General features: G+C 44.7%; 1 protein-coding gene across 1 annotated transcript; it reads right to left on the bottom strand.

Moving 5' to 3' along the window:
• Window positions 1-1513: 1513 nt before the first annotated feature.
• On the bottom strand, window positions 1514-17212 carry slc6a17 (solute carrier family 6 member 17). Its single transcript, XM_056275216.1, has 13 exons — window positions 16912-17212; window positions 12760-12917; window positions 11305-11431; window positions 10379-10560; window position 9664; window positions 8530-8638; window position 8183; window positions 7596-7837; window positions 6150-6342; window positions 4797-4989; window positions 3128-3287; window positions 2097-2259; window positions 1514-1876 (listed from the first exon to the last, which is right to left on the bottom strand). The coding sequence occupies exons 1-13, from the start codon at window positions 17210-17212 to the stop codon at window positions 1514-1516; spliced, it is 2193 nt and encodes a 730-aa protein (XP_056131191.1).
• Between the last annotated feature and the right edge of the window lie 204 nt (window positions 17213-17416).

Below are 17416 nucleotides of genomic sequence, written 5' to 3'. Positions count from 1 at the left end.
ACACACACACACACACACCTCTCCTTATTTCTTGCTTTTGGCTTTGATACACACAAACACACACTCACACATAAATACATATGTTTTTCTGTTTGTGAGTCACTCACATGCATGCACGCAGGTGCACACACAGACATGGACACACACACACACACACACACACTCGGTCAGACAGAGACAAGCCTGAAGCTTCCTGCTGATCAAATGGTAGCTGCGTTGCTTATCTTTGCTCGGGCGAAGCCTCTTCATGCCTTTTAAGGCATTGATTAAAATGGGGAAAGCTTCATCTGGGCTCGCTGCATCTGGAGCAAGGCGAGAGAAGAGCAGAGTGCTTTTGGCAGTAAACTCTGTCCCAGGGCCTTGTTTGTTCTGCAGGGAGAGATGTTGTTGGAATGAAAGGTGCTGTTTTGTGTTACTCTTACGATAGAGAGTGGCTGTGCCTATAGATCATAGATTCAGGGGAAATAAATGAGTGTGCTAAACCTTCGCCTCCCCCAGTTGTGTGCTATCGGATTGTATTTACATGATTCATGGTGACGGCTACGACTTTGTCTATCATACGACACATATGTACAGTATTCTATCCCCAGTAGGGGGAGACAGGGAAACAAGACAATGACCGTTGCGTAAGGACCCTATTTTAACTGGTCCTTTACTGCTGTTAATTAAGAGTCAGATCTTACACAATCAACTTTTTATAACACTGTTTTTCAAGTTGGATATTATTATTATCATTGGTATACTGCCATGGTTGAATTTGTGATCCTGTAGTTTATCAGATGATGTATGTTCACTTTAGATATTGCAGATACAAATTGCTTATGAGAGTGAAACTTCACACTAGTAGAAAGATAGGATGTGTGTATTTTTTTTCTTCCAGAGTCTCCTTCCACCCTATCCCCGTGATTAACAATCCTCTAGAATAAAACCAGCTGAAGAGCTCCATAAATTAGGCTTGATCTGCTGTCTCATAACTGACCCTTTCCAAACAAGTGACCATATGTGATTCCCAGAACATAAATGTATTGCAGCATTGGGGACACCTTCACCTCAGCAGGGGCTTATTAACTGAAAGACTTGTATGTGAGCCTGCCTTTCTAAGCTGTACTCCCCTCCTTCCACACAGCCGCTCCATGTAAATCTTTAATACCCTGACAGATGGGGGGAAAAAAATAACGTCATTTCTGGTCGGGCTCTCTTTGCTGTGATCTCTCCATCACAACTGGGACTCCGAGTCAATCAGCAGCATGGCGCAAGTGAAAGGGGCTGAAGAAGAGAGGGATCAGAGGTGAGGAGTGGCAGAGTGGACCTGGGATGGATGAAGTGATCCACCTCTGGGGATTAAGGTGTGATGAATGCTGCAACAACTCTTGGCAGAGCCATCTCCCTCCTTCTCTGCTTCTCCCTCTGTCACTATGGCTTTCTTTTTTCACTATCGCTCCTCTTTCTGTCTTTCTACCTTCTAAGCATTGGTATCAGTGGATGGGGGGGGGGGGGTTATGAGCTCAGTGAATCATAGCTCAGACTCGGGCGAGCCGATGTTCTGGTAGCCTGTCTTGGTGCTTGTACCGTAGTTGGTGTTGGTCATCTCCTGGGTTCCCCCAGGGCCCAGGTAAGCCCGGTGAGGGGGCATGGGGGAGGGCGTCTCGCTGGGGTTCTTGCCAAGGATGAAGCGTTGCTCATCCTGCTCCTCGAGGTTGGATATGTCCTTCATCATGCCTTTACGGTAGGAGACAGACAGCTTGTTGGAGCCGTCTGACATCAGGTTGAAGTGGCGGACGAGGAAGACGATGGGCAGAGGCAGCATGGCCGCAACGATAAGGGCATAGGCCATGCCCAGTGCCCAGGGAGGGTAACTCAGGAAGCGCTCAGAGCCCTGAGAGAGAGAGAGAGAGAGCGAGAGAGAGAGAGAGAGAGAGAGAGAGAGAGAGAGAGAGAGAGAGAGAGAGAGAGAGAGAGAGAGAGAGAGAGCAATAAAAGTGTGCCATCTATCCATCTATCTATCTATCTCTCACATACACATACTGCACACACAAGCACACAGTACACACACACACACACACACACACACTGCCTGGAGCCACTGGGGTACTGACCTCCTGCTCCACCCAGGCGTTGTAGCCTGCCGGACTGATGGCCATCTCAATAACAGTGGCAATGATGAGCACCACCAGGATGGCGGGGGACACATACTTCCACATGTAGAAATAGAAGCTGTAGGGCCTGAAACCCAGCATGTCCTCGAGGTCCTGCATAAATCTGGAATGAGGGAAGGAGAAAAGGAAGGAAAGAATGAAAGAAAGAAAGAAAGAAAGATTACTGAGTATGTCTGTGATTCTACTCAAATGGATTTCTTTATATCTTTTTAAAGATTCTGTTGCATTTTAAATTTGTAGGTAGGATTGTGCAATAATTCAATATTGTCTTTCAGCAGTACCGTATTGGGGGGAAATTTGGATGATGTCCTATTTTTGAAAATGTTGTTGCCTAAATTAATGACAACGAGATTCTGTTACCTAAAACTTTCACAAAATGGGGCATGAAATATGTGGAGTATTATTTGAAAGCTAGTTTTGGTTTGATATTATACTTTACTGTTCAATGTGATGAACCTGAACTTGGATTCTATGGTATTTTTGCATATGTAAGCAGACACCATGACATAGTTGTATACACTTGTGCAAAATTCCTTATTATTACTGTGATAAGACTTTCCATATCTAGCACTAGTTTGAATGAGTTGTTTTTGAGGAAAAACAATGTAACTTTTGTCCTCGGCTCAATTGCAGCCTCTTGGCCTACTGACATGTTAAGTAACCTACACCGATTAATGGAAACCAACAATCAAAGCCAAATAGAGGGGGGGGGGTGAATGAAACAAGGCCAGGCAGCTGCTCTCATCTCTCTTGTTCTAATGCAGATCCCTTATCCCGTGCAGACTGGTTTTTGATATCATATAAGCCCTGTGCTTTAACAAAAATCCCATATCAGATATTGCCCTGAAACTAATCTCATCCAAACTGGCCTGAAACCTAACGTTGTTTAGTTCCGCTGAGATGAAATGGGATCTCCCCCGAGCCCAGTCCAGTCTAGTCTAGTCCAGTCCAGTTCAGTCCGGTGCTGTTACCTCTTAGTGCCATAGATCCAGGCTACAGAGATGTTTTCCAAGATCACCACCACAGTGAGAGGCAGACCAGCAGAGTAGTCATCGAACATGGTGACAAAGTAATTCCCCGAGCGCTGCACAAACAGCAGGCCTAACAGGAAGGCTATGATGCAGCATGCCACTGAGTGGGAGAAGAACAAACATGTGAGGAACTTGAAACCACCTTGTCGACTTAACTTAACTGACACATCCATCATTAGGTACCTCTAACTCATACTGCCACTTCATTTCAGCAGAGAAAATTAAAAAGAAAAAGAAAAGGATCATCTATGTTTGTGCTTGTGATACTTAATATTTGTTATGCCCAGGGGTCAATTTGTGTTGGGGGATTCAAAAAGCCACAATCACCTCTTAAACTTCTGCCTACATATTCTTAACCATGAAAAGTTTTCTAATGCAAAGTTTATGTAAAAACTATTTGTGAGCTAGGAAGAAAAAACATGTCTCTGGTCTAATGGCTTAGCTTTGTATTCAGACTCCCCTTTTGTTCATTTTATAACACAGCAAATATATACGTATATATATATGTATATGTATACATATATATATATTTATTTTATTTTTGTACTCATTATAATTTTTACTGTGTGAAGAATTCATTTTATTACATTATTCCTTCGCTACAATGTGCACAGAACACAAACATGGGTAGAATCTAAACATCGATAATAGATTTCTTTATACGCCTCTCAGTCCATCACCAGCATTGTGGCTGACCCACCCCCCATTGACTTTTCTCCCCCCTCTCATCTGGGAGAAGATTCTGCAGCATCAGGAGCAGGTCTTCCAGACTGTGCAATAGTTTCTTCTGCCAAGCAATCCGGCTCCTGAACTCCATGCTGCCCCATCCTCCCCGGTCTCTATTCTCCACAACCTGCTTTGACCCAACCACTTAACCCCCCCCCCCCACTCTGGATTTATACCTATCTCTGCCACCCACCCCCTCCCAGACCTGTACCAATACCTACCCACCTCCCCACTTGTATAGCCACTTTGTTGGACAAGTAAAAGACAATACACAGACACTTTTATAAAAGGTACGAGGAGATCCTTCCATACATAGCTGCCAATGTTTAACACACAAACTATGGCTGTTGAGCCAAGTACATATCCATGTCGCACTGCATCAGTTTGCACAGATCCATACTGTTTTCATATTGTTTACAATGTTGCACTATATTTATATTCAATGCACTGTCTTCCCAATGTGTCCCCCCAGTTATGTAGTCCTTTTAGTATAGTGTTGTCTATATTTTTAGCATAGTCCTTTATTTCAACAGTGCACTTATTTGTCCTCCTTTTTAGCACATTCAGAGTGTCTGACCGAATGTGCCGTTTGTGTATGTTGCACCACATCATCCAAGGAGGACGTCATTTTATCTCTGCTGTGTGCTGTACTGTAACTGGCCGAGATGACAATAAAGACTTCGCTTATACGCACTAATGTTCCCTGATGAAGATATCTTACATAGTGCCATTAACCCAAAGGGAATGGAAAGGGGTGAGTTGGTTTTACAAAGAGTTGGTTTTTGTTAACAGTGGGGACGCTCATCCCTTTACATCCACCTTAAAAAGGGACCCTGGTTGCACCATCCAGATTGTGTTGTTCACTATGGGTCCTATGTCTCACCACACAGTATCTCCTTGCGGATCTTGAAGGCGTCCAGTATGGGTGTGGTGATCCCGGTCATGGTGCCAATCATGCTGCCCAGGCCCAGATTGATCAACATGAAGAAGAACATGACCGACCAGAAGGGGCTGGCAGGGAAATGGGTCATGGCCTCTGTAAAGGCGATGAAGGCCAAGCCTGTGCCCTGCACCGCCTGGAGGAGGGAGAGAAGGAGGTCAAACGGGCCATACGTACGGCCGAGAGTGGTTGTTACCGTGTTGGTTTTGATGCGAGGCAGTGAAACAAACGCTGACCTATACAGAGAACAACTGTTATTATATATGATCTCATTTTTTGCATTTACATTTTATATTTAATAACTCTTATCTACAGCAGAGCAGATTACAATAAGTGCAACATTCAATGAGGTTATTTCCTTAATTGCCGACATCACCAACTGTCTATCATGAGAGACCCACTGGCCTCACTAATCTCACTGCCCGTAAATGAACAGACGAAACGAAGAAAGAAATGGGGGGAAAATGGGGAGGAGGGAGGGATTTCGTTTCCTGTTTCAGAGTGAACAGAAGATTTTTTTTTTCATCATTGTCTGTGTTTTGTTCAATGGTTTTATTTCTCCCTCTGTTGTTGTCTTGTGGGTTTCTTTACATCTGGTCTTATGGGATTGTGTCAGTTTGTAAATGTTTTGCCTTAATGATATTAGTAATGTTATCATATTTGCTAGTAATGTTATCATATTTGCTAATGCTGTCCCACATTTAGCCTATTGCATGCCTCAGTGGCTATTCTGTGTTTCTTTTCTTTTTTTAATCCAAGTTGCCTTTTGTTACATCAGGGAGTACAGATGCAAATCAGCCAGTCTTATTTAACGCTGTCCAGAACTGTAATGTGCATTAATGTGCACTGTCCCTGTCAAATAAAGATAAATAAATATCGGATATGGGAGAGGACATGACTGACAGTTGGGCAGGGTGCTTCAACATATTGTTTCTGATTCCCAAATTATTATTCAAGTCACTTTATTCATGGTGGTGCAGAGATAAAACAGCTGGCATGTGGAGACACAGCATGCATGCATGCATATATGTATGCACCAACACAAAGGTTCAGACACCCATACATGAATAAACCAACACTGGCTCACACAGGCAGACCGTACCAACTCAAATGCTTTTGAATAGGAATGGGTTTTGAGAAGCGATGTGAAAGTGTCAGTCGTGGAGGCAGACCTGATGCCTCGTTGATGATAATATTCAAGCATTTACAAATACAGAAGTGCACACACGATACAAATCTGACCGCAAATTTTGCAGCCAAACCCCCACCCCCACCCTTTCTGTCCCGCTTTCTGACCTTGTTGAGCTCATCCTCCAGGACGCAAGCATCCAGGCCCAACTGGGTGAAGCTGTCCTCCTTCACTGTCTTGATCACGCCGTACATCTCGGCGTAGTCCTGGGAGGACAGGCGGGAGAAGTTGATGTGAGAAGGAATGAGCTCCCTGCTCAACACGCCGGTGTTCAGGAAGCCCAGGATCTTCTCCGCATTCCTGCACATGGAAAGAGGACAAGGAAAATAAACTGATGTCATTTCACCTGATAGAAGAAAGATTGCTAGAAACAGGAGTGATGACTGCACGTGGCAAAATCCAGTACTGGTTATTCCATGAGGGCAAAGGCTTGCATGAAAGAGTAAAACATACACTTAAATCAAATTTGGACCAAAATCGGTGATCAGATTTAACTTTTTTTCTTTTTTTTTAACACCAAAGATGGGAGAAGAGTAACAAAAATTACTGACCAGTTTCATCATATGTGGAAAAGAAGGCCTCAATTACACCAAATGAGGACCCCCCCCATTTCTCCCCAGTTGTATCTGGCCATTTACCACATTCTTTTGGGCCACCCCGGTCGCTGCTCCACCCCCTCTGCCGATCCGGGGAGGGCTGCAGACTACCACATGCCTCCTCCAATATATGAGGAGTCACCGGCTGATACTTTTCACCTGACAGTGAAGAGTTTCACCAGGGGGACGTAGTGCGTGGGAGGATCACACTATTCCCCCCCCCCCCTGAACAAGTGCCCCGACTGACCAGAGGAGGTGCTAGTGCAGCAAAAAGGACACATACCCATATTTGTCTGTAGGGACGCCTGACCAAGCTGGAGGTAACACAGGGATTCGAACCGGCGATCCCCATGTTGGTAGACAACAGAATAGACTGCTATGCTACCTGAACGACAGATTTAACTTTTTATGTCAAAAAACCTTTATGATGGCAAACTAAAACATTCAGCAATATTTTTTTATTTGTAAACGACTAATATTGTATTTTTTTATCCTGCACCTTTATCCATAATTGTTCCCAATTGTCTCAAGGACTGAGGGAAATGGTCCAGTCCTCATTAATATTCATGAGCTGACCTTTGAGTGACCTTTGATGGTATGGGTGGGTGGGGTTTCATAATTTGATGATTTGATCTGATTGGCTGTATGTGTTTGTGTGTGTCTCCTGGCATAATGAGTATCAGAAAAAGAGATTTGCTGAGAGAAGATGAACTAGGGGGAGCTCTTTTTAAAAGAGAAAAAGAGAAAAACTGAATTCTATCTTTTATGCTTTTTTTCAGTAGAAAGCCAGTACAAAATGCAAAGCAAAGTAATTAAAGTAATAAGTGATGTTGGGAAATATTAGTGTTTCAAATTAGGGCTGACATTAACACTCTGCTCTGTCTGACTCCCATTCCTATTCAGTTTCTGTCTTAAAGTTCTCGATAGGTGATGTGTCGTAATACGAGAGACACTCACTCAACAACACACTTCTCATTCATGATGTTTGCCTTGAAGCCCAGCACAGCAAACACCACCAGTGTGGCCAGGATGGAGGTGACAAAGTTGATGACAGAAACCAGTGCCGCATCAAAGTGACAGTTGTTGTCTCGCTTATTGTAGCTGGAGAAAGCAATGACGCCTCCAAAACCAAGGCCCAGGGCGAAGAAGACCTGAGTGGCTGCCTCCCTCCACACCTGGGGCTCCAACATCTTCTCCAGCTGAAGACAGGAATAAGATATTGTGCTTGCTTTGAATTTCACCTGATATAAATTTCGTGGATGTATTCAGTTCACTGGTGGAAGCTGTAGAAGTCTATGTTCAGATAGTTATCCTGCATCTGTACTGACGCAGAGCTGCAGAAAGTGCTGAAAATTATGAACTATTAATATCATTATTACAATATCCCCGAGACATCTAACATCTGTGGCTTCAATTCCCTATCATTGTGAGGTTTATCTATTCATATTGTACAATCATAAACATGCTGACTTAGCAAAAATAAAAATATCTTACAAGCAGAGACTCAAGTTCCTCAGTTCGTTTCATACACATGTACAGTACACTCTTCCACCAGTAGGGGGAAACAAAAACTGCACTTTCATTCTAAAATGTGAGACCTAATGACATATTTTTTTTTACTAGAGATCGAAATGGCCTATCTCTTACAGCGGCTGAGGAAATCAATCGCCCATGGCTGCAGGCGATGCACAGAAAAAGGTTCACTTATCAAATTTCGACTGAGATGTGAACGAGCGATCCGTGCAAAGACAGCGGCGACGTTACAATTGATTTTCCCTGGGTGCAACTCAATTTCAAAGGGTGAACTTCAAACAGTGGAGAAGCCACTACTAAATAGCTTCATACAGACATCCACACATCACAGCTGCTTTGCCGGCTGTGTTCATCTCACTTTGGGGTGAACATGTGAGCAATGCCGTCCACTGCCCCCCTCAGCAGCAGGCCTCTCACCAGGAAACAGAGGAGCACCACATATGGGAAGAGAGAACTAAAGTACATCACTGAGAGAGAGAGAAAAAGACAGAAAGAGAGAGACAATGTGAGGTAGATATATAGAGTGACAGACAGAGAGAGAGAGAGAGAGAGTCAGGCACGTCACACTGTTACCATGGACACTGTTCTTCTGCAGCTTCACACATGGAAATGAGGAACACACTGCAACCACTTATACACACCGACCCACACCTAGACAACACACACATACAGACAGACACACACACACAGACCCTCTCATTTTTCTTGCTTTCTCTCTCTCTCTCTCTCTCTCTCTCTCTCTCTCTCTCTCTCTCTCATCTCTCTCTCTCTCTCTCTCTCTCTCTCTCTCTCTCTCTCTCTCTCTCTCTCTCTCTCTCTCTCTCTCTCTCTCTCTCTCTCACACCTTGCTGGTTGTCCATCGTGCCCGATGATGACCATCTTCTTCTATTTGTGGGTCCTTTGAGGACTCAGATAGCAGAAGATACCTGCGCAGAGATGGTTTTTAAAGTGGTATGGGGGGTGCGCTTCTCCCAACGCCACATGACTTGATTGTAGAGGAGATGGTCCGATGGCAAGGGGGATCCCTAGACGACCGGCACCTCCACACAACTGCAGGGGGCTGTCGGAAATCCAGTTTTTCGGAAACCGCCTCGAAGCGTGCCGCCACAGCTTGCTTTTCTGTTGGGGTAAGCTCCCTTAGCCTTATGTCTTCCAGACTCACCCACAAGGCAGCGGGGCAGTGGTTGATAGGTGCCAGGGCCTGCACACATATCTCTGGGGCCCACTGCTGCTCCGAGATCCCCTGCCAAGTTAGCCTGGGACCGCAAGACCCCAGTTACCATGTGTGGCCACGGGGAGGCCTGGCAGGAGTCTTGGTGAAGGAGAGGCTATGTACTGGCAAGGGAAGGCTTACACGCTAGGATGCTTCCCAATTCGCCACAGAGGCTAGCCAGCGGCAGCAAGCTAAGGGCAGGAAGGACACAAGCGGGTTGGAAGAACACATGCACCTTCCCTCCAACTACACACTGCTGCACTAGACGCATCACAACACCCTGTGTGTGTGTATGTACACACACACACACACACACACACACACACACCCACACACACAGAAAGTCAGAATACCACCGTATTTGCTTACGGCCATTACATCTGTGGATTCTCACTAAACACAGGGAAGAATTCTAACGGTTGGAAGAGATATCTACAAAAAAAAGACACCCCTGAGGCACTTCAGCAAATTGATGTGGTATTGCTACGAGTAATAATTGGATTACTATGTTTGGTGCATGGAAAACTGTGTCAGACCTTGGCAAACCTCTCTCTGTTGTGTGTTTCCTGTTGAAAAATGTGGGCTGGATGTTGTGCTGTGGTATATGACTCATTCTCTGGATCAAGATTACAGAGCATTGTAGCAGTCATTGCCAACCAAAGCATTTCCCATCTGCATCCTGAACTGTACTTTGCTTGGTTCAATCTAAGCTTATTAATGTTGCATGTCTCTCTTCTATAACATAGATGTGATCTAAATATAGCCCAGTGATTGTGATAGGCTTTAGCACCTCACCTTTGACCTACAAGGATTAGCAAAGTTGAAAAAAGCAACTCTCTAAACCCCTCTGATGAAAATGAGTAGATTACATATACAATTACGGGACTTTAGTCACAATGCGTTACTGACAACAGACAAGGGCAAAGTAATAATCTTTATTGATTTTTTTCCAAGGGACTCAACCCCTGCAGCGGTTGCCTGGGAGCCCCCATACCTTCCCAGAGGATTGGATGCCCTTGATGACAGCAAGGCAGACAATGATCCAGGCCCCCAGCAGGGACAGTGTCATCCTCCAGTTTAACCCGCCGGTGTCATCGATGCTACTGGTGATGTTGAGAGTCTGGCGATACCAGAAGTAGGTGGTGGCCGAGCTCTTTTCACACTCCGGCTCCACAACTACAATAGCAACAAAGGTACATGAAGCCAGCATATCCAAACAAAAAGCACATGATTTATAATGCAATTTGATGCCAAGGTCTATAGGAACCTTGTCAACGTCATATAGGGTAAGTTAATTCATTTTCCCTGGTCAGATAAGTGAACTGGCCAAGCTGAGTGCCATAAGCTCCCTCTGCAGCCGCTCCACAGCTTCTCAGCTCCATTCATAAGTATAGTGGACATCCAGGCAGCTAATACTAATGGGAACTGATCTCCTTTACTCTGTCAGGACTAGCTGCCGGGCATTCTTGCCACTCGTGTCGGTGGCTAGGTCATATCCTCTGACAAGACCTGCTACAGAGCTGCCCTGTCTGATAAGTTGGCGGGGCAGTTGTAGCATTGGGGTCAGCACGAACACAAATGTTTTCTGCAAGCCTGCACAGAGGGATCGCTGCTCGACTGTGGAGGCGCACCAAGGAGATCTGCTTTGATGCAAAGGAAGCTCTGCAGATTCAAACCCCACACTGTGCAGACTTGGGTTGTGTCTGCTTCAGGGGAACATCTTTGCTTAGTATAGCAGTCTCTTAAAACTTTGCCCCCCCCCCCCCCTTGTTGGTTATGTGCTGTACATACTATGCTTTTCATGTTCGACAAATTTGCTTCTGCTGTGCTATTGTAAGCTGCTTTCTATCAGAAGCCTTTGTTGTGTTATGCTTTGGCCATTGTCATGCTGTGCCCTGGTCTGTTATGTTGTGGACTCACTGGCTTGGGTTCCATTTTTCCGGATGGGGCATTCAGCCCAAGGCAGTGGGTACTGGAAGGACTGGAAAAAATAGAAGATACTCCAGCCGATAATCACGTTATAATAGAGGCCCACGAAACCACACACCTGGAGGGTAGAGAAAAGACAACAGCGACACTTATTGCTACTCAAAAACAATATTTGTCTGCCACACAGATGGACATACTGGCCTGTAGCAACACAGCAACACTCTGCAGTTTGTGAACACCCTCCCCCTCCTTAGCCTGGACTTAGACGCTGAACACACAGCTTAAGTCAAAGAATATATTAATTATTGAGAGGTGTGCTCTCAGAAAGCCAGGCTGTGGGCCTTTATGAGGAGGTATTTATAGCTGCAGAAACCTCCCTGTGCCACCTCCAGCTACCTCATGCTTCACTTCTCAAGGCCGGAGCTCTGACTACGCCCTCACTGGATAGATCACTGACTTACTGACTGACTAGATCACCGAGTGACTGACAAAGTTGCGAACTGAATGGCAGATTATGAACGTACTATATCAATCACCGATTGACGGTTTTGATCACTAGAAGATGCATTGAATTAATGGCTAATTAGCTGGAACACTAACTACACTGACTGACATCACTGTGACTGACTGACTAACCATCTGACTGATTGAGTACAATCAGTGATAGAATCGACAGCATCACCAACTAGCATAGATGATGACAAACTGAGTATATCACTGCTCTGCTAATCAAATCCTCGACTGACTGGCTAGATCCCTCCATGACCAAGTTACTGACTAACAGACTGACAAACAACCTATCTGAGAAAACTAAATCACTAATTGACTAGCTGACTGTATCACATCACTGACTGACTAGGTCACTGACTGAATAGATCAATGACCGACCAACTAGGCCACTGACAGACTGCTGCTGACAGCAGACGGGAAGGGACATGATGATTTGTTGATGACAGAGACAGATCATGACACTGACTGGTGCTGGTTTTTTGTATGTCGCCAGCTGTAAACCATCAGCAGGAGATAATAGGGGTAGGCAGATGAGAGTACAGTTGAGGGGGCTGTACAGTATTTTCTAACTTTTGACAAAAGGGTGGTGACATATGAACTCTGCAAACAAAAACAAACGGCGCAGTACTGATTGTGTGACAAAGACACATTGCATATCTTCCAAGAATTTGGTTGCCATGATGTAAAGACACCTTTAGAGTATACTGGAAATTAGAGTCTGCACACTCCATGTTGTGCTCCATATGTGGTTCATTGACTTGATCAGCGCTTTAATGAGCCAAGGATGCGAGATGAACATTTCCTCAGGCTTCGTGGAAGGGCTGTTGACTGTACTCTATTTTCTAAATAGATGTTCATTCATCTGCCTGCACATTTTCTGTATTAGCCGTGCATGTATGCTAGAGCCATGTCAAGGGGGCCATGATGGCCACTCACCATCAGACTGGAAACCCCGATGCCTCCTAACCGTGGGTAAACATAGTTCCACACCCCAATGCTGCCTCGCCTGATCCTCTGACCCACTGCCAGCTCCAGGAAGAACAAAGGGATGCCGATAAGAATGAGGAGAATGAAGTAGGGCACCAAGTATGCACCTGAGACAAGAGGAGAGGGGGAACGATATGAGGTTAAGCATGTCAACAGAAAAGAACAGCCAGTTTCAACATCATAATATGTATTACAGAGACTGATCATGTCCTTTTCGAAAAGCATTTTGTTTTGTGAGATGCAGAAACAAGTTATGCATATTAAGTGAGGAACAGCATCTCACTGCAAAAAAAGCCCAAGTAACTGCATCAAATGCTCTCACTTAGCATCTATTTTGGGGGCCAATTCTCTCCATCTTCACCACTTGATTTTTGCTATCTCCATTCACTCTCTCTCTCTCTCTCTCTCTCTCTCTTACTTTCACTCACTTATATATCTCTCTCTTCCATCACAGTCCCTATTTATACTCTCTACCATCCTCCATTTTACCAGAATTAGCCCTCTCTCCTACTTCCATTGTGATTCAAATGAGAAGTCAGAGAGAGTGAGGGCGGCCCGTCACGTCCGGGGCTGCTTGCGTCAAGACACGAAGAGGCACCATGGTGACAAAAAGATCCAAAGCCAGAGAGGAGGGGTTTTACATGCTGAAAGCTCTCTCACCCGCCGCTGTTTCCAGACTGAGGGCAAATCACCCCTTGCAAACATTCCCAAATCCTCTGTGAATGGAGGCCATTGTAATTCTAGTTAAGTGTCACACTCATATTTGCATATGAAACTGGTCATTTGGTTTCAGTCCGTTATGCCACTGTATTGTTTATAAGGATGGGATACCTGCAGTCTGATTGGACAGAAGAGGTCACTTAGATGAGTGATGAAACCCATCTGTCAATAAACATTGTACCCAGATGAACTGATTCAACTTTCATTGATTTCATTACCTGGATTACTGAGCATGGATAAAAAAAATTACTCTTTAATAACACACAAGAGACAAGATGCTTGACCGGTACAGATATACTGACATCCTCTTCGGTGGCTTTAAGTGCTGATAGGAGACAAAGCAAGAACTGCGGGCTTACATTGAGTTAATGCTTAGGGGTGAGCACTGTGACGGTGGATGTCCTTTGCTTGGCTCGGCTGTGAAAATTTCTCGATGAAAAGGTCACATGTTTACATGTCGGCTGGTGAAGCGCACAAAGATTTTGAGCCAAAAGGAAGGTGACAAAGAGAGAGAGAGAGAGAGAGAGAGAGAGAGAGAGAGAGAGAGAGAGAGAGAGAGAGAGAGAGAGAGAGAGAGAGAGAGAGAGAGAGAGAGAGAGAGAGAGAGAGAGAGAGAGAGAGAGAGGAGAGCTGGCTGTGAAGCAGACAGACATCATCACGGGGACAAGCCTAGATTGGATAATGTGGCACCTACCATGGTATCAGATTTCACTGGGAATACGCGTTCATTACCATGTGCCAAGAAAAACAAAAAACAAAAAAACACAAGCACAACAGACACACCCTCGTTGGCTAAAATGTGAAAACACACGCAATTTTACACAAGGCCACACATACCCGTGACACAGAGCACGCACACTCAGCAGATCTCTATATCTTTTTAGTAGTCAGCTTCACAACGTGGATTTCATCCTCCATAAATACACCCCTCTACACACACACACACACACACACACACACAAAGTAAACCTATACAATACATTATGAAAATTCAGGAAATCAGTGTTGACTCTTCCATTTCCTGCATCTTAAGTCACCCCCACCCATAAGGCTAAGCCCACACAGCGTACGCCATGACAGATAATACCATGGAGATAAGCCTGAGAGCCCTGCAAGCAAAGCAAATAAAAATGAAATTGGAGGCTTTCAGTTCACGATGCATAACTAACATTATACACTAGACCTTATGTTCCCTTTCTCAGGCAGAGGGAAGCCACGTTATCACCGAAGCCGCTGAAGGCACAAGTCCCATCAGCTCTGTAATGTTTTCAAACGACCAGTTCTTCAGCTGACATGAGTGGTTCACTTACTGATGAACAGAAGCTAATTTCACAAGCAGGAGGAGACTACAGTGCTGTCACCAGCTTAACATTTTCTAACAGTCGAATTGTTATGCGACAGAACACATCTTGTAAACCTCATAGCTCTATCAGAAGTAGTATCTACACAACATCAGGTGTTCGCAGAACATGTTGGAGTGAACCGTTTCAAAATAAGAGTTTATGAAAGCTTTCAATGTTGCAAAGTGGGTTTTCGTAGAAGTCATTTTATGAACTTAATGTGCGAGCAGCTGGTAAATGGAGAAAAATGATAAGGAATATGGCTGCACATATCCAAGATATTGCTATGGCAGTTCTGAAGGGTGTGAATGGTAAATGGGTTGCATTTCTATACTGCCACTCTAATGCCTCACATTCACCCACACACACGCACACCGATGGCGGTGTCAACCATGCAAGGTAACAACCAGCTCATCGGGGGCAGTTAGGGGTTAGGTGTCTTGCTCAAGGACACCTCAACATTTTGGAAGGAGGGCCCGAGGATCAAACCAGCAACCCTCCGGGCGACCCGCTCTACTTGCTGAGCCACTGTTGCCCCAAAAATTGCAGGTGGTTGAGTGTCACCACATGTTGTCCTCTGGTCTGACTCTGGGCATATTGTTTACACACAATTGAGAGAAGCCTCACTGATTCACCCCAATGTTCACTAAATACAGCAACTGCACAAACAAAAACAAAGACAGTGTCTGTGTGTTTTTGTGTGTGTGAGAGAGACCAAGTGAGACTTGTGTGCTGGGTCAGAAACAAACAAGACAGCTAAGGTAAAAGGAAGGTTTATGTGTGTGTGTGTGTGTGTGTGTGTGAGAGAGAGCGAGAGCGAGAGAGAGGTTGTCTGTGTGTCAGCTGCAACACTAGGTATAGTGTAATACTGAGTGAATAGATCGAATTAACTTGTCATTAAGTAAATTACAGATATTTAGTTGGAATTGCGGGGGCATTTCCCTCTAATGTGACACAAATACATTTTTTCATAACAACACCATGGCAGCATTAATCAGCAAGACCAGTGGGTATTTTTAATCACATCATATTATAGAAAGTGGTCACATGGCACAAAAATACTCTGGAGTGTAACCTTCTATCCTATCGGCCTACCCAAAAAGCACAGGAAAAAATGCTATCCATAACTCAAGAATAATCATTTTAAGGCCGAAGTTGTCAAATTCTAAGAGGATCACTTGTTGTTTTTTTTGGCCACTGAGTTTGCAGAGTCTCTTATATAACTCACTAAAAAGTTCACAAGAGAAGCATAACATATCCCATTTGTTGAGTGCTTACTGCAAGGTTTGATCAGCTGTCACCACAGGCAGCAACAAAGCCCCAAGCCCTGTGTGTATTACTGACTTTATCCAACCTATGGAACTAATAGGATTAAACATCTATGGTTTTAATGAAACACGCCACTCTTTAAGTGCAGCGATATAATTTCAAACATTCAGTCATTAGTGTTAGACTTGCAAAACCAGCCCACAAATTCCGCTTCGCTTGCAGTGGTCTGGCTCAATAGACATTAATTTGGGTTAGGGAGTGTTTACCAAAATTACTTTGCAGGCGATTGGATCAACCTCAAATCAATCAGAGCTGAGAACCCCATGACGCAGAAACTCGACATGCACGTCATGAACGCCATGACGTAGAATCTCAACATGCATGGCCTGTTATTAGTAAACACTATTTCTGCTAACAGGTCAATCATCGTAGCTAGTTAATATGTTTGATGAAGTCATTCAATTAATTTCTTTCCTCCTTTTTAAATAAGATAATGAACTCCAGTTCTGATAAAACTAATTCCATAGCAGCCTTTATGCTAACCTCTACAGCTGCAACCACTGTTGTCATTTTCAAAATATGGTGCTGCAGCTCATTGTCGTCATCACCTAAACCGCTTCCCATAGTTCGCTGATTGGTCAGGCTTCCAGGTGCCAGGCTCAGTCAGTTCTCAATGGATGCTTTCCAGACTGCATCTCACCTAGGAAAAGTGAGCTTGCAATTATTTAGGCTGGCTTCTCAAGGCTACAATATTGCCCCCTTTCAAACTTACCTCCACCATTCTTCTGACACAGGTAGGGAAACCTCCAGACGTTGCCCAGGCCCACAGAGAAGCCCACCTGGGCCAGGATGTACTCAAGTTTGTTGTTCCACGCTGGCCGGCCATCCTCTGCATCTGGGTCAGGAGAAGGTAGCAGGCCTTTCCCTGAAGCAATGGCCCCAGGACTGAGGCCCATGCTCATCTGACTGCTCTTATAGTCCATGGGCTGCTCCAGGGCCAGCAGGTCAGCCACTGACTCAGTGACTGGCTCATTGCTGTGCTCCCGCTGGGTCACTTTGCTGTTCTTCGGCATCGCGATGATGAAGGAACTCCTCAGAAAGGTGGAGGCAAAACGCTAGATGGCGTTTAGTGAAGAATCTGAGGAGGTGTAGGGGAAAGAAATGTGTACTTTGTCCTAAACCTGTAAAAAGGGGAAGAGTTTGGAGGTTGTCAGTGAAGTAAGGTAACATTTGCAAAGTCCTGGTTCATGAAGCACAATATCTGGACACGCTTGCTG

This window comes from Lampris incognitus, chromosome 2 (genome assembly GCF_029633865.1).
Source record: "Lampris incognitus isolate fLamInc1 chromosome 2, fLamInc1.hap2, whole genome shotgun sequence".
In the NCBI taxonomy this organism is placed as follows: domain Eukaryota; kingdom Metazoa; phylum Chordata; class Actinopteri; order Lampriformes; family Lampridae; genus Lampris; species Lampris incognitus.
Note: the sequence above shows the minus strand (reverse complement) of the source record. Positions and strands in the feature narration are given on the sequence as shown.

What these genes read in the sequence shown, in the direction of transcription:
- slc6a17 (XM_056275216.1), bottom strand. Translation starts at nt 17,212, where the DNA reads ATGCCGAAGAACAGCAAAGTGACCCAGCGGGAGCACAGCAATGAGCCA. An exon ending in CCGCAAGGAGATACTGTGTG is followed by an intron (nt 3,288 to 4,796) that starts GTGAGACATAGG and finishes TCTCCCACTCAG; the next exon opens with TGGCATGCTGCATCATAGCC. An exon ending in ACGCCTGGGTGGAGCAGGAG is followed by an intron (nt 1,877 to 2,096) that starts GTCAGTACCCCA and finishes TCTCTCTCTCAG; the next exon opens with GGCTCTGAGCGCTTCCTGAG.